The sequence below is a fragment of the Vombatus ursinus genome, unplaced genomic scaffold, assembly GCF_900497805.2.
Source record: "Vombatus ursinus unplaced genomic scaffold, bare-nosed wombat genome assembly UNPS02014813.1, whole genome shotgun sequence".
NCBI classification, from domain to species: Eukaryota; Metazoa; Chordata; class Mammalia; order Diprotodontia; family Vombatidae; genus Vombatus; species Vombatus ursinus.
In genome coordinates this window covers 16,658,402-16,676,657 of record NW_020954591.1, presented here as the reverse complement: position 1 = coordinate 16,676,657, position 18,256 = coordinate 16,658,402, and the positions used below count along the sequence as shown (strand labels likewise).

General features: G+C 35.2%; 1 protein-coding gene across 1 annotated transcript in view; it reads right to left on the bottom strand.

Moving 5' to 3' along the window:
- Positions 1-18,256, bottom strand: part of MIPEP (mitochondrial intermediate peptidase) — a 171,424-nt gene that overhangs the window by 74,658 nt on the left and 78,510 nt on the right. The window contains exon 15 of the mRNA XM_027835130.1: positions 2,621-2,695. Within this exon, the coding sequence (XP_027690931.1) occupies positions 2,621-2,695 (75 nt within the window). The remainder of the gene's footprint in view (positions 1-2,620; positions 2,696-18,256) is intronic.

Here is an 18,256-nt window from a genome sequence, read left to right as displayed (position 1 = left end):
ACTCCTAGCTTCTGGCTTCATCTAGATATAGAATTATAGGTCTAAACTAAATTTGAGCTTTCACCAGCTAAAATGCAGATATTTCCTAAATATAAATATTGACTTTGTCTAATGGCTACTGCACAGCTACAGTTCAATATAAATTTTTTGATTCTCTCTCCTATAATGGGATGAAGTGGAAATAGCATTGGATCTAGAGTCAGAGAACCTGGGTTCAAATCTTGGCCAATTGTGTGATTGAGGACAATCATGTAATACGAGGCACTAGTTTCTTCCTCTATAAAATGAAGTTTTCAGACTAGATAACAGCTATAAGCTGGAGAATATATCTTCCCAGACAAGCCATGGCTAAACTCTGCTATAAACAGATAATTCTTTTGGACTGGTCCTAGATTCCACATAGTAGCTACAATTCATTTAATAGCTTCAAGATCTGTGTAACCTATTACAATGTGTTGTACTTTGTGTGTGCTTGTCTCAAATGTCTGGAAGGTAGGAATGAACAACGCATAGCAGGCCTTTGAGGGCAAGGATGACTGCCTCATTGACCCCAGGAAAATTAAATACTTCTGTGAGCCCACCATATTGACAGAGCACCTTCAATAGATTGGTATAAATCAACAGATTCACAATATAATTAGTACATAATTAATTCAAGAATTAATGATGTAAATTCAAAGTTCTTCATATACAAATACATGGACAACCTATACTTTAGAGTGAGGAACTGAAAAATACATCAAATGAAAGAAAATGAATAACAAAAATTGTACCACGCTTGAAAAAATAACTATGACTCAAACATTTCAGGTGACAAGATGACAAGGACAAAGACATTATCTTTAGTTTTAATAATCATTTACATTCAAAACTGCAAATTGTATCATATCTCAAGGAAGATTACACTCTATATTGTTGCACATAAACACCAGAAAAAAGGTACAGAGCTTAGGCTGGTCTGTAAGATAAACTGGATACACTAATGCTTCAAGTTGGTAGAAAGCTATTCTGTATGACATGGATTATCATGGATTATTATTACGTATGTATTATTACGTATTCAATACCACAGAAAGCCTACATTTGGAGGGGAAATGCTAAATGCTACTTTAGGACCGCAAACTTGCAGAATACCATTTTAAAACAATGTATTGTTTTTTTTTTAAAAAAAAAAGCATGCTAACAATTTCAAAAAATGTTTAATCTGTTTCTAACCCACTCCTTAGAAATTTGAAGTAAGTCTACTCTTTCCTAATTTTTGTTTTGGCTCCACTGTACAAGCTTCTGTTGTGTAATACTAAAGCTGGGCAAAAGAAAATATGCTGGCAAAGATTTTTTTAGAATGGTTTTTCTTTTTAAAAGAAAATATTAAAACATTTGTTCAAGAACAGAAAGCCACAATATGGGCTTTCAAAAGGCAGTATCCCCATAGATGGATAATGGCAAAGACAGATTCATCAGTCATAACATGCTTTTTATTTTTAAACTATTTAAAAGTTCTTAAAAACTCATTTTTATCTTAACATACTATTTCTATATAGAACAAGGGTTCTTAAATCTGAGGTCTATGAACTTGTTTTTAAAAATATTTTGATAAATGTACTGCAATATTAACTGATTTCCTTTGTAACTTACACATTTTATTTTATGCATTAAAAATATTATTTTGATAAGGATTCCATAGGCTTTATCAGACTGTCAAACGGGTTCATGACACAAAAAGGTAAAGGACACCTGATACAGACAAAAGTTGAAATCTAAAGTAAAAAACAGTGTTCAGCCTCAGACACTTGACAATTACTAGCAGTGTGACTCTGGGCAAGTCACTTAACCCCACTGCCTGGTCAAAGGAAAACAAAACAACCCCCCCCCCCCCCAAAAAAAAAACCTATTAATTTTTATTTCTATGTATCTTAGACATTTTCATTTCTGAAATAAAATTTAGAATGCAACAAAAATAGGGTTGATTTCTTTATACTGTTTTTATGTTCTAGGAACTGGTCTTGGGGAGAAAATAGAAAACTACAGAAAGATGTTTAAGCCACTGGCTAGAACTTTTAAAATGAGGGCACTGAGGCTATGCCTACATTACAGACTTCCATATTAAAATTGAAATTTCATCAAATACTCCAAATTGTAAGTGTCCAAACACCTGGTTTCAGGAGGTCATGACAGAACATCAGCATATTTCATTCAGTTTTCCAGACTTCACCTGAGTGTTTAGTGTCAGTTTACTACCTGAAAAATAATGTTAATTTTTGTTTAAATTTCATGTTTAATATTTACAAAAATATGTAAGAGGTTGAGGAGATAAACCATAGGATTTGATTTTTTATCCCTGCCATTGATAAAATAAATGATTTGAAGGAGTTTTGCTTTCTATATGCTTTGATTTTTCAATTTGAAAATGAGAATAATTTTACTTGTCATTTCTTTAATGAGGACATTGTAAGAACTGAACATGTCAATTTTTGTAAGATTCCTGTAATTCAGATGAAATATGTTTTAGAATTTCAAGTGTTATTCTAATAAATGTGCAGCATTGGCAATAACCTAAGGTTTATGTTTATTTTAGAGAACTACTCTGACTAACCATAGAATAAAGGCACATAATACAAACCTGAAGTTGCATATCAGCTGCAGCACAGACCTTTTTAGATTCACAAAGTCGAGACACCATATTTTTTGGCAGTGCCTTGAAAAGAAAAATACCATAAGTACTGAGTAAATTATTGAAGAACACATTCGTTGCACTATATTTATTAGTCAGAATCTAAAAAATATCATCAAGTGAAACAAAATGCATAATGGAATTTTATACTTTAAAAATAATTAAGACTTAAATAATTCAGGCGACAAGATGACAAGATTAAAGACATTCTGTTTAACTTCCAAAAGTGGCAATTTGTCAACTGGAAGTTTACACATTCAGATACACTTTTAAAAGATCCATTTACAACCTCAAGGGTAAAGAAATATAGCATTATTCCTTTGTCATTTATGAAGCCCATTTAAACATTGTATCATCACTTTTTAAAGCACATCGATACAATAGTGGTAGGACTAAAATGTCAAAATGCAAGGAAATAAAGTTAGAATTGGGAGTGCCAGCCATACCTGAAACTGAGTTGTTGCAATTTCAAATAACTATAGTAATGAACTCCTACTTTCCAGCCTGAAAGAATGAAAATGCATATTTACTGGTCCATATACTGGACCATATTTATGATTTAATATAATTTATGGCTTCCTTCATGTAACTAATGAAGATTCATTCTCTATGCTGAAATGGGCTAAATAAATTATATTTATCCTCAGAAATAAACTAATTATTGACTTGAGAAAGTGTATTTTGCTTATCTAATATGCATAATCAAATTTATACTTTAAAAATAATTGTGATTTTTAAAATAATTTCCTTAGCAAGATGACGTTGTTGAAGACATATCTCCAAAGTATGGAAGCCAGGTGGTTAGAGTGCCAGATGTGAAGTCACGAAGACTCATCTTCCTGAGCTCAAATTTGGTCTACTAGCTATGGGACCCTGGGCAAATCACTTAACCCTGTTTGCCTCAGTTCCTCATCTGTAAAATGAGCTGGAGAAGGAAATGGCAAGCCATTGCAGTATCTTTACCAAGAAAACCTCAAATGGGGTCACAGAGTCATACACAACTGAAACAAAAGAAAAACAACTTCCAAAGTACAAGCTCTAGGTTAATTGATGTCAATCATTCAGCATTTATTTAACATTTCACATCATTTTACCAAAATAAAAAGGTACTATTGTGGACAACTATGCTTAAAATAGGAAATAAACAGGAATGATAAGTCAATTGTTGATTATTTCAAAGGATATATTAAGTAAAAATTGCAGGAAGACATGCTAGAACTTGAAGAAAAACATAGATGATGGCAACCAATATGGACGCAAGGTAGAGGGGAAGGGATAGGAGGAAAAAAATTAAGAGTACCATTAATGCCACCTCAAGATATAGACAAAATAATGAAAATTTGTTAGGACAAACCAGAAGCCACATGCCTTGGCACAGCACTGGGTACCACAAATCCAGGAGTACCATAAATAAATAAAAGCACAGTGTAAAGAATAATTTGACTAATTTTTAGAGACTGACCAAAAGGATTCATAAGAAAATAGGAAAGGATTGATAGGAAAATGTTACTTTGATAATGATAATTTATCATCAATACCACAACGAACATTGCCAAAAAGTATTTAAATTTCAAAGGTAAAATCCTACATTTGGGTTCAAAAATAATTGCAAAAACATAAGATGAGGATTATAGTTAGATAATATTTCATGTGAAAAAGATCTGAAGACTTTAACTGAACTTCATTATGCTTTAACAGTGTGATATAATAGCCAGTGAAGGAATGCGATCTTAGGCTGCTTTAACAGAAACAGTGTCTAGACTAAGGGAGGCAATGGTCATGTTGTCCTCTCCTCTTCTCAGACCCAGTATGACTGTCTTCAGTTCTAGGCTACTCATTTTAGGAAGGACATTGACAAAGTCCAACAGCTCAAGTGGAAGATAACCAGAGTGGTAAAGTGACTATAGATCCCTGAAAGAACTGGGAAAGCAGCTAGGAGAACACTTAGGGGTAGAAAAGGCATATCTTCAATTATTAGAAGGGCTATAAAATAGAAGAGGGGAAAGACCCAGCAGGCAATCATTGGCACCAAGATGTCTGTCTCTCTTTCAGTCTTGCCCTGTATTGCACCTTAAGTTTGTATCAAGGTATGGTGACTTGAGCAGTTAGCTGACTAGTAGAAAAAAAAAAAAAGTAACAGACTGGATAGAATACTCTTTTTCTCTTAGTTATACATTAGAGATATCCCTTTCACTGGATTCAAGTAGTCAAAACTATTTTCATGTGGAGATAGCTACCTCAACTTTAAACATAGTATCTTTAAAAGAATTGCCTTAAAAGCCCAAAACTATAAAATAACAATAAACATCAGAGTCTACTTATACAAGATTCTCTGTTAAGCATTATTGTTAAGAAACAACTGTAATAATATAATTCTTGTTTTCGTGGTGCTTAATCTAAACCAGACAATATAAGGAAAAAACAAAAAACAACAAAACATGTGTAGAGATAAAATTATAATCAGCTAACAGATCTATTTTTAGGGCACTGTAGGGGGTATAAGAATACGACGTGGTCTGCCCCTCACCTTTAACAAGCTAACGACTTCAGTTGGCGTAGAAAACCCTATAATACAAATGAAAAATTATTCGATAACACAAGGCAGGGAATAAGGGTCAAATACGAGTAGTGAAATAACTAATAAAAGAGCTATAGGATGGAACAAATGTCAAATTAATAAAATTATTATATCATCATTACATGGAAGTAAGGTGGCAAGTGCCTTTGTATTGTAGAGATCTTTCAGGTTAAATAAAGATATGCTATTTCCACATAGTTTAATTCTTGGGATAGCTCACTGGAATTTGGAAATGTACTATGACTCCAGGAATGGAGAACAGTATTATTTTCATTCTGTAGATAACATCTTCCATTGCAAAGTAACACAAATATCACCCTAAATGTCATAGAAACTGTTATTTCTTTTTAGTTTGTATATAAACTAATAGAGGTTAAAAAAGGGATAACGATTGCAGGTTAAATCTTGAATACTACTATTTAAAATTTATCTTCAAGTAAGAACAAGTGTTTATCAGCCAACAAATTCTTCTGTAAATATTGTTTTACTGATCAGTCTTGGTAACCAAATAACTCAATTCTTACTATAATGGCAAAAGTAGTAATGTCTACAGGATAGCACAGATGTTTTTTATTACAGTCTCCTAAACTTAAGACTTATATTTTATAATGTGTTGAAGTGATTGTGAACTAATACAACACAGCTTTCAGATATAGCCATGTGTATAGTTCCTATAATAAGTAAAAATATTATTAAAAGTTTTAACTGTTAGGGGAAAAAACAGTACCATAAGGAAAGCCTGAGGTTATGAGCTTCAAAAAAAAGTTTGTACCATCCACATGCAGCACATGATCCATGCCAAGAAAAAGGTGAGTAAAGTGAGTAAATAATATAATTGATTCTTATTTGGGGCAATGAGTAATAAAGTTCATATACAAGGCATGGCTGCTATCTAGGTGACTCTATAGTAAGCAAGAGTAAAAGAGCAAAGCAGTCACCAGCCACAAAAAAGAGGTGTAACTAAATAATTTTACTTTGGGTAACAATATTCTGGCAGAGACAGTACTCTACACCTAAGCATCCACTCTTCTTCCAAGGGAAAACAGTCACACCAGACTACCATTGAACTCCTGCCCTACAAATTAAGTGGCTGACTTCAAATAAGCCAACATGTCCTAACTAACTAACTAACGCAATTGAACCCAACCAAGAAGAAAAGGGTTCAAGAGGATGAATGCCTCTGACTCAAATGGACCTCCTTTGCTAGGGAGGAAACATAACATCAATAGTGTGTGGGGCCTAGATTAAAATGGGTAAGGTTGATCTCTGGGACTAATCAAGATGGTCATGGTTACTCTTTAAATACTCTGCTCATCAGTATCAAATGAGAAGCCAGGCCAGTCAGAATACATAGAGATTCTCAAGTTTTCCCCATAAATTCTTCCTATATCTAAACACTGCATTAAAGTTACAAAATCTAAAAATTGAGAGCTGGGAGAGGGCTTAGAGATTTTAGAATGCAATCCCCTACTTCTAATGATAAGGAGACTGAGGCCTGAAAAGGATAAGACTTTCCTGAGGTCACAAAGTTAAAAAGCAGCATAGCTAGGATCTGAAATCAAGTCTCCTAAATTTAGTGTTTCTTGTATTTCATAACATTTGCATAGTAAATCCCAGCATTATTGTAACACATCAGCTTGCAGGCTGTATTCTGAGGGTAGAGGAATGAAATGCTAAATAGTAGAACACTAAGGCTAAGGGCCTTCTCCAACCTTTTCCAGGTTCTCCAGGCTCTTCAAACTCTAATAACCCTGACAACTCTCATAAGTCTGGCAAAAGTGCCTCACTGCCCTGAGGTAGTATCACTTATCTACTTACCTTTCAATACTTAGTTGCGTAATCAATGCAATTTTGTTGTTGTGTCATTTCAGTCGTGTCCAATTCTTCATGATCCCACTTGGGGTTTTCTCAGCAAAGATACTGGAGTGGTTTCCCTTTCTTTCTCCAGCTCATTTTATAGATGAGGAACTGAGGCAAACAGAGTTAAGTGACTTGCCCAGGGTCACACAGCTAGTAAGTGTCTGAGGCCACATTTGAACTCATGTCTTCCTGAGTCCAGGCCCAGCACTCTATCTACTGTGCCACCTACCTGCCTGATTCTACTTCAGTCTTAATCTTCCTGTTCCAAAGTAGGGAATGCAACTACTGAATGATTTCAAAATTTCTGCTTCAGTAATGATTGACATATTGTTATGTCGACTATTTTTAAATAGTTCTGCTATTTTTTCATTTATAAAAGATTTTTTTTTAAAGTCATATGAATTCTATGGCATCAAAAGTAGTCTCACAATTAGTTATTTCAAGAGTTGGAAAATCTGATGCTTCCCCAAAGCAGCAAATAATACTGGACAATGAGTCAGAAGATGAGTTCTGCTCTGTGCTCTGCCACTACCAAGCTGTATGACCATAAGTAAGTAATTTATCCCCCTATTAGGACCCTAGTTTCCCCAAGAGGGAACATGAGGGAGTTTAGATTAAGGTCCTTTCAAGCTAAACATTCTGTGATTATGACTCTGTAATTCTCAATGATCATATCAGTTTCCCATCACTGAAATACATCTGGAAATCCAACATTTACCACAAACCTTACAAGAAAAGATAAGAAAGCTGATGGCTTAAGTTGTCATCACCATCCCATCTAAATATGGAAGTGACATTACTAATCTGTATGAAACATTACTTTCTATTAACAGGCACTTACTTTGGACATCTTTATGCTACAAATACTATCCACTCAGGTTTTATTATAGTATTCTGTTATCTGTATGTATTTTTCTAGATGTTTAGAAAATAGGGCTCATGGATAGCTATCGTTCTCTCTATGCCACTTAATATAGTACCAGCACACCGATCCACAAAAGTATGACAATGCCTTAAGAGTGGCTTCTTATACTTTGTGATGTTCTAAAAGGATGACAAGGTTCAAAACAGTACAACATCCTTAACCCCTCACAGATGTTTATCTCCTAAGTCTCACTATTTTAGAAAAAGATGCATTATGGGCATAAAAATTATCTGACAAGAGAATTCTTAAATAACTCTAACTAGGAATTGAGAAAAGAAAATAGGAAGGAAAAGATAAGAATTGAAATAGAGTTAATGAAAAATTCAAAAGAAAAATTTAGGGCTTAGAAAGAGAGCAGGAAAACCTTAGCAAAGCAGAGGATACCCAGAAAAAAATGGAAGAAATGAAATTAAAAAACTCAATACTATGATAAGAAATATCAGCACAAAATCCAATGATGAAAATCAAAAAATGCTTTAGGTATCTATTATCTAAAATGACTGATGTAGAAAACAGAGCTCAGCAAGTTAAAGTAAAAATTATTAGTCTCCCACAAGAACCTTATGAAAAAAAGTTGAAATAGAAAAATTACTGGAATGCACTGGCCTCTAACAGGAAGAAATACAAGATCTAATTAATCCATAAATATGACTGTCAAGCAACAAAGCTCCCACATCAAAAATAAAACATTATAAGCAGCCAGGAAGAGAGATAAATCATGTTCTAAGAAATTTCAATCATAACCACAAAGGATTATGCATCAGTAATAAGAAAAGGAAGGATAAAAACAAATATAAAGAAAAGTAAGGGAAAATATTTGCACCCATGAATGAAACTCTAAAAAGCTGAGTATAGTCCTAGATTTGGGCAGCCTTTTAAATGTAAACACTGCAGACAAAAGAAATTTAAAAGTCTGCATAACTCCACAAGGAGAAATAAAGGTGGGGTCTTCTTATACCTTATACACCACACTCTGATCCAGTGACACTGGCTTCCTTGCTATTCCTCCAACAAGAAACTCCCCCATCTCCTGGCATTTCCATTAGCTGTCCCTCATGCTTAGAATGCTCTCACTTCTCATCTCTGTCTCCTAGATTCCCTTCCTTCAAGTTCCAACTAAAATCCTACCTTCTACAGAAGTCTTTCTGACTTCCCTTAATTTTAGTTCCTTCCCTCTGTTGATTATTTTCAATTTATCCTGTATACAGCTCATTTGAACATAGTTGTTTTTATGGTACCTTTCCCATTAGACTCTAAACTCCTTGAGGGCAGGAACTGTCTTTTGCTGTTCTTTATATTGTTAGCACAGGGCCTGGAACATAGTAATCAATCAATTAATAAGCCCTTATTACATGCCAAGCCCTGTGCTAAGTGTTGGGGATACAAAGACAGGCAAAAGGCAGTCCCTACACTCAATGAGCATACAATCTGATGGCAGAGTAGGAACTTATAAATGTTTATTAGATTGACTGACTATATTAATGTTATATTACTTATGAACACTGCCTCTCTCTCTAATGTCTGGTTTTCTTTCATCACAATATACTAAATTATGCTGCCAATAACAGCAACCAATTCAGACACTTAAGGTGAACTCCCTTGAGGCAACTCCCAACACTTTAGGTGTGCAAATTCACTCTTCAAGTTTATTTGGAAGTGAATCGCTCTTACCCTCCCTTATTAACCCCTGAAAGTCCAGAAAATATCACCCCAGGAAAAACCCTGGAACAGCTGAACCAGAAGAAAGATGGGGTGCAGCAGTCCAGTAACCCAGGTAGCTTGAAGGATTAACGGGAAAGGCCCTTCTTACCCTGAGGGAAGGGAAGCAGTACAGAATATGAGGCATCCCAGCAAGCTAGTGGAAAGCCCCACCTCAGCATACCAGAAGGAGATTCTGAAGCCCAGGTGGTGAAGCAGGCAAACAGCAACACCTGGACCCCCAAGAGCCTCACTAAGGGCGGGGAAACTGGTGGAAACCAGTTTGGAAAACCACCAGGTGCCTGGGCATTCTACAGCAACTGGCTCTCCCAGTGCCTCAACAAAACTAAAGGAAGCAGCCCTCCAAGAAGCCCCAGGTGGATAAACACCCTACAACATCCATCTAAAAGGAAAGACAGGCAAGGGTGAGCAGGAAATCTCCAGCAGCCACACTTCCCAATCCTACCCCTGGAGTTCCAGTGTTATTGATTCCAGCCCAACACCAGGTAAGCTACCAGAACCCTACAGCCTCCAACTGCCAACACTGGAGGCCCCAGCACACAAAGCCAGCAACTCTAGGCTCCCAACACAAGAAGCTTGGGTCAGTGCCCTCTGCTCCCCAGAAAGACAGCTCAATCTCTTTAAAGGCCAGGAAATAAAAAAACACGATAGATTCTTCTTATGGGAAGAGTAAAGATCAAGGCAGAAATTCTGAAGAAGACAACACTGTCAACAAACCCACATCTGGAACCTCAAGAGGGAATAAGAACTGGTCTGAAGCCCAAAAAGCCTTCTTAGAAGAGCTCAAGAAGGATTTTAAAAGTTGAGTGAGAGAGGTAGAAGAAAAAATGGGAAAAGAAATGAGAGGTATGCAAGACAGAGTCTTGGACAAGAAAAGGACAAAAATTAAGTGTAGAAAATAAGTCCTTAAAAAATACAATTGGCCAACTGGAAAAAAGTACACTGAAGAAAACAAGTCCTTAAAAATACAAATGGCCAAATGGGGAAGGAAGTACAAAATCTAATAGGAGAAAACAATTTGTTAAAAATTAGAATTGGGCAAATGGAAGCTAATGACTCCATGAGAGAGCAAGAATCAGTCAAACAAAAACAAAAGAATGAAAAAATAGATGAAAATGTAAAATACCTCATTGGTGAAACAACTGACTTGGAAAATCAATCCAGGAGAGACAATTTAAAAATTATTGGTCTACCTTAAAATCAAGATGAAAAAAAGGAGCCTGGACAGTCTCTTTCCGAAAATCATAAAGGAAAACTGCCCTGAGGTCCTAGAACCAGAGGGTAAAATAGCCATAGAAAGAATCTACCGATCACCTCCTGAAAGAGATCCCAAATTGAATATAAGACTCCAGAGAGACATAAAAAGGTAAACTGTACAGAAAGAAACAACATACTATTAATAAGGGCAAACTGTTTACATCCCTACAAGGGAAGAAGATACTTAAAACTCTTGAGAACTGTATTGTTATTACACCATGTTAAAGGGCTATACATAAGGGGGTGGGTATAAATTAACTTTGATGTAATGATGAAAAAAAATCTAATCAAGTGGGTTAAATGGATCCAAGTAAGTGGATTAATCTGATCTAACTAAGAAAATGTACTGAGAGAAAAGGAAAGGAGGAGGCAGACAAGGACAAATTACATCACAGGAATTACATCACAGCACAAAAATCTATTACAGCAGAGGGAAAAAGGAAAGGAGATGAATATTGTTTGAACCTTACTCTCATCAGATTTGGCTCAAAAAGGGAATAACATAATCAGTTAGGTATAGAAATCTAACATGCCCTGTAGGCAGTAGGAGAGAAAAGGGGGAAGAAAAGGGAGTGGGGATAGAAGGCAGGGAAGAAGTAATAAGGGTAAAGGGGAAGAAAAGGGAGAGGGTTGATAGAAGGGAGGTGGGACTGAGGGTCCAGAATATCAAGGGAACTAATGAAAAGAAATGCAGGGGAAGATGGCCTAGCAATTCCAGATCTTAAATTGTATTATAAAGCAGCAATCAGCAAAACTGCTTGGTACTGGCTAAGAAATAGTGATGGATCAGTGGAATAGGGTAAATATGCAAGACACAGTAGTCAATGACTATAGTAATCTACTATTTGATAAACCCAAAGACCCCAGCTTCTGGGATAAGAACTCACTCTTTGAAAAAAAAACTGCTGGGAAAACTGGAAAAGAGTATGGCAGAAACTAGGTATAGACCAAAATCTCACACCACATATCAGAATAAAGTCAAAATGTGTTCAGGATTTAGATATAAAGGCTGATACTGTAAACATACTGGGAGAGCAAGGAATAGTTTACCTATCAGATTTATGGAGAACAGAAGAATTCATGACCAAACAGGAGATAAGAGAACATTACAAAATGGATAACTTTGATCACATTAAATTGAAAAGGTTTTGCACAAACAAAGCCAATGCAACCTAGATTAGAAGGAAAGTAGAAAATTGGGAAAGAATTTTTACAACCAATCTCTCTGATAAGGGCCTCATTTCTAAAATACATAGAGAATTAAATCAAATTTATAAGACTACAAGCCATTCCCCAATTGATAAATGGTCAAAGGATATGAACAGACAGTTCTCAGATGAAGAAATTAAAGCCATCTATAGTCATATGAAAAAATGCTCAAAATCACTACTGATTAGAGAAATGCAAATCAAAACAACTCTGAGGTCCCACATCATACCTATCAGATTGGCCAACATGACAAAACAGGAAAATGATAAATGTTGGAGAAGATGTAGGAAAATTGGAACACTAATGCATTGCTGGTGGAGTTGTGAAATGATCCAACCATTTTGGAGAATAATTTGGAACTATGCCCAAAGGGCTATAAAAATGTGCATACCCTTTGACCCAGCAATAGCACTCCTTGGGCTATATCCCAAAGAGATCATACAAATGGGAAAAGGACCCACATATACAAAAATATTCATAGCAGCTCTTTTTGTGGTGGCAAAGAATTGGAAATTGAGAGGATGCCTATCAATGGCTGAGGAATGGCTGAGCAAATTGTGGTACATGAATGTAATGGAATACTATTGTGCTATAAGAAATGATGAACTGGCTGACTTCAGAAAAACCAGGAAAGACTTGTATTGTCTGATGCTGAGTGAAGTGAGCAGAACCAAGAGAATGTTGTATACAATAACAGCCACGTTGTACGATGCCTAATATTGATAAACTTAACCCTTCCCGGCAATACAAGGATCTAAGACATCTCCAGAGGCCTTGTGATGGAAAATGCTATCCACATCCAAAGAAAGAACTATGGAAGTTGAACTATTTTTTTTTCTCTTCTGTTGAGTTTTGTTTCCTCTTTCTGATGGTTCCTCCTATTGGTTTTAATTTTTACTTACAACATCACTAATGTGAAAATATGTTTAATATGAATGTAAATGTATGGCCTATATCAGATTGTGCGCTGTCTTGAGGAGGGTGGTGGGGAGGAACGGGGAGAAAAATTTTAAACTCAAAAGCATATGGAAGTGATTATGGATAAATCAAAATAAATTAATAAAAAAAAGAAATGTATATGTATAGCCTATATCAGATTGCGTGCCATCTCTGAAGGGAAGTGGGGTGGGAGGAGGAGAAAAACTTAAAACTCAAAAGCTTATGGAAGTGATTGTTGATAAATCAAAATAAATTTTTTAAAAAAGTTTATTTACCCCTCAAATTCTGATCCTGCCCTTTAGGTAGACTGCCACTAGGTAGTAAGTAGCAGTGTCTCCACCAGACCTTCAATCTTTCCCCTGGGATCTAAATTACACCCATACATTTTGTATTCCTTAAAGACACATGGATTTTTATTAAAACAGATAAACAACTCTGACCAGTAGATAATTTTATCTTCAATTGCTGTTAGATTTACCTCTCTTATTTCTTTCCTTCTTGTTTGACACCCTTCTGCTCGCCTCTAATACCCTCCTCCCCTTTCAAAGTCATCTGCTACCTCTAATATACCTAATCATTTTTATTCTTTGCTTCACTAATTTCAGAGTTCCAGATGTCTTCTTTCTGTGGGATACTTTTTGCTATTTCTTATAATGTGTTTTTTTCAATGTTACATCTACTTCTTCAAAATATACAAACCAAAGTTGAGCAGTAACCTAGGTTTGGAAATATATGTGATAATGGAAAAATCTGATTCAAGATTAAACTTTCTGAAAGTCATTATCATAATCATTTTCCCCCCCTTTCTTTATCTTTATGGTATTGCTAGTGTTTAATTTTAAAGTAATTTATTAGCTAAAAAGCCTAAATAAACTGTTTCCCATTAGTGTATTCAGTGCTATGCATAAATAGGACTAAGGGAGAACTTTGGACTCAACATTACATATTAAAAAGTCAATAGATATGGTTGTTAATTCATGTTTTGATGTATAATTTGTAGTTTCTTGAATTTACCCAACCAAAAATAATTTCTACTGTTCTGAATGATTAAGAGTGTCCAGAAGGAAAAAAAAAATCAAGTTAATTTTAACGGGCCTACCTAAGCCTAATTAGGCTCCACAGTCTTGTTACAGCACTTTTCTACCAACTGCATTCTATCATGGCCAATGCAACTAATTCATTTCACAAATTCATCCATCAATCTATATAGTACTCTAAGTTAAAACTCTGTGACATGAAGCAAAATTTTATAAAAAGACTCATCCCAGGTTGATCATATCTATAAATGTCCTTTTCATACATCATAAGGACCTCTCTTTCTTTTTGTGTATTCTAAGCTTTGCAAGGACTTCCAGGTGAGAAAATGTAAGGACCACACCTAGGATGTGAACCTGGGTGATGGAGAGAATGGTGGTATCCTTCACAATAATAAGGAAGTCAGAATGAGGAAAAATTTTGAGGGAAAAGATAATAAGTTCAGTTCTGGACATTTTGAGTTAAAGATGTCTATAGGACATCCAGTTCAAGATGTCCAATAGGAATCTGAAGATATGAAAGTGGATTTGTTTTGCCCCAAAAGTAGCAATAATAATAATAATACTCCTTTTTCCCCATTTCAAACATCTAACACAAAGCATAGCACAGAGCAGGGATTGAATAAATGCCATTGATTCACTAATTTTCCAAAGCACCCAACTGTAAGAAGCCCAAAACATTTATGTAAACATAATCAGAAAGGCCTAGAAGGCAAAGGTTAGAAAATAGTATCATTCTCATTTTTATTCAACTGAGTAAACTATGACTCTGAAAAGCTATAGTGATTTGCTGCCAGTAACTAAGTGAAGCCATGAATGCCTCTATTCCAATCACTCACAAACTCAGGCAATTATCTGTATAAGTTTCTATTTACTCAGTCTGTCTCCCTAACTCAAAGCATTCCCAGTTATAACTGAAAAATTGATGGCACAGAATTTAATCACTTGTTCTGCCAACACAATCATGTATTTGCACCTTGTAGTTTCAAGAAATTCAAGTCATAGTCTCTGACATATCCCATTTAATTTTCTAAAGAAAAGAAAGCTTGCTTTTTCAGTTTACTTTTTTCCAGGGTTAACATATGCAATGGATAGTAACAAGAACAACTTGTTTATTCTTACAAAACACAAAAAATAGCGAAGAGGAGAGTCTCTTCCATTGAGAAAAAGGTTGCATGAAAAATGACTACTGCGAAAGGAAGCAAGTACTTTAGTAAACTTTTCATTGCCCCAAATCACTGCAAAACCTACTTGGGCTCACTGAATGTTAATTTACAAAGTTTCAGCTAAAGGTAAACTTGATAACCATAATTTTCCTTTCAGAATTTCAGTTGTCCAATCCAATTGGGCTGAAAATTTGGCATTTAATTCATAAAAAGCAAGCAATTTATTCTGAAGATTACTCTATTAAAGTCATTTGATACTTATTACATAAAGAGGTTGTCAATACGTTGAACATTAAGAAATTCCCTGGTAGAAATCCCAGGTATGGTAATTCTCCAAATCCTCCTAAAGCCAAGAACTCCAACCACAGATGTTCCCGAGGAACATGTCGAAGTTAAGGTAAGACCTGTTGGGACGTAGTCAAATACAAATAAGAAAACACTGCAAGGGCATGAAGCACAGGGTTCCATGGGAATGGAGCCTGAACTGGAAGTCAGTAGCCCTATTGTTTAACCTGACTTCTATGCTGGCATCCTGTGAATGCAAATGAACTAAATTAAAGCCCATGTCCACATAGGGAAAAACAACTGGATTGCAGTGTGACAAAATCAGTCAGTTTGGTTTGTCCTGGCCAGTGATTCAGGCAGATTGTCAACAAAACTAAAATAACTAATTTTGCCAAGCCACAGTGGGTTTGTTTGGCTGAGCGAAGCATCGCCTCAGTGTCTCGATCTGCAAAATGAACATAACACTATTTGCCACATACCTGTTTCCCAAGGATGTTTTATAGATTAGTAAACTAAGTGTTTTGAGATCATTAGATGAAAGGAACTTTAGAAGTACTAAAGTATAATGGGACCACCCAACAAACGACTCAGTGAAGCAATCAGAACAGAGAATTAAGTCAGATTTTGATAGTACATTTTTAAAAATCAGAAAACATTTTCATGTACGTGACAAAATATCTAATAATTTTCACTATTTTTACCTAACAGGCTGCTAGTAAGCACCCACACACAATAGACAAGCATTAAAAACTGCAGTATGATAAATTTACTAAAATTATACAAACATGCCCAAACTTATTTGGTTCTAGTCATAACACAAGTTTTATCTCCAATTTCTATTCATAACTTCTCAGACAGACAGAAGAAAATTCATAACAAGCCTGTAAGAAGTTATTTAAACTTAGTAAGCAATATAAGCCTTAGGCCTAATTTCACAAACCCAAGGCAGAAAACCAAATCTTTGGCAAGATGCAAAACAGAAAAGTTCAGCAATAAAAGCACAAGAAAGAACTTCCTTATATTTCACAACTGAAGGGCAGAAAATCAGATCCTTATAAGGTAGTAGTAGAGAAAAAGTCATTACTAAAAACATAAAAATTTTCTTAAGTCAAAATTTCACTATCCTAAAATAGCTGTCAAAATGTAAATGTTTTTATTTTGTGAAATAAATGTCTTTGGAAGCATAGTATATATTCTTTCAGGTCAATTTCCTATAGTGTTCAGGATTGTAAACTTAAGGAACAATATTTGAAAAGTCAACACTGTACCGGTAATCAAATACATTTTTCACACCTCTTTAAGCCAGTTCCAAAGTAACATTGGAACATTTGCAATATGGAGGTATATTCATGTTATTCTTCTTTTTGTAAGCACCAACAGACTAATTAAGTTCCTTTATCCAAGCCAGGGTTTCTTAGCCAAGGACTGTAAACTTGCATTTTAAATATCTGATAACTTTATTATCAATATAACTGGTCCCCTCTATAATCCTACATATTTTATTTCATGCATTTAAAAACATGATTTTGAAAAGGGGCCATAAGGTTTACCTATAGTAAAGGTATCCATGATACACACAAAAAGATTAAGAACTCCTCATGTAAGTCAAGGTTGAGGTATTTCTCAACTCACTGAACCTTCTGTTGAACTGTTTAAGAATGAAGAGCTCTTCCTCATGACAGTTTAGATTGTGGCTTTATAGTCATGACACGATCTAGGGTTCACAGGTTTAGATGATAAATAGTATAAAGCTACTATTTTTCAAACAAGCTACATGTTCAATCAGTTAATAATATTACATTCAAAGCACTGTCAGACATTGTAGGAAGATATAAAAGAAATAGGATCACAGATACTAAGTTCCCACCCAATTGTAAAAGGTCATTTAATCTAAACTCCTACCCAATATAGGAATATGTTCTATAATGTCCCTGATAGATGATATAATTTCTGACTGAAAATTTCCAATGATGGAAAGCTTACAATTTGTACTTAAGGCTCATCTCACTGGGGAACAACCCTAATTGCTTTTAAATTTCTTCTTTTGCTGAACTGAAATCTGATTATATTTCCATTCTTCGGTCCTTCTTCCACATAATTGCCTTTAAATATTTCAAGAAAGCTATCATATCTTAATCCTCTCTTTCCAGGCAAAATGAATCCAGTTTCTTTTTACCATTCCTATATTACAACATTTCCAGATTACTCTTCTGGATGTTCTCCAGTTTACCAATATTTCAATATTCCAAAAGATCTGTAATTTTATTGGTGTGGTCACTGCATTCTCCAACACAGATTACAACTTCTCTAAAAGTTACTAGATGGTCTTCAAGAGTTGGTGGGAACAAATTATTTATCCCTCTATGGAGAATTCATTAATGAACTTAATGAACTCTTTGAATTTAGGTTAGCTCACAGATAACACACAGAATCTGTCCATGGGCTAGTACTTAAAGCCCTTCTGGCCTGGTAGGGTCTTCCAGATATTATACTTCATGGGTGCAGCCTTTGTGAAAGCAAGGTAACTTCAACCACAAAATGAGGTACAATGAGGGTGTTAGTGGAATTTAATAATACTTCTCTTAAAACACAGGATTGGACCCACATGGACAA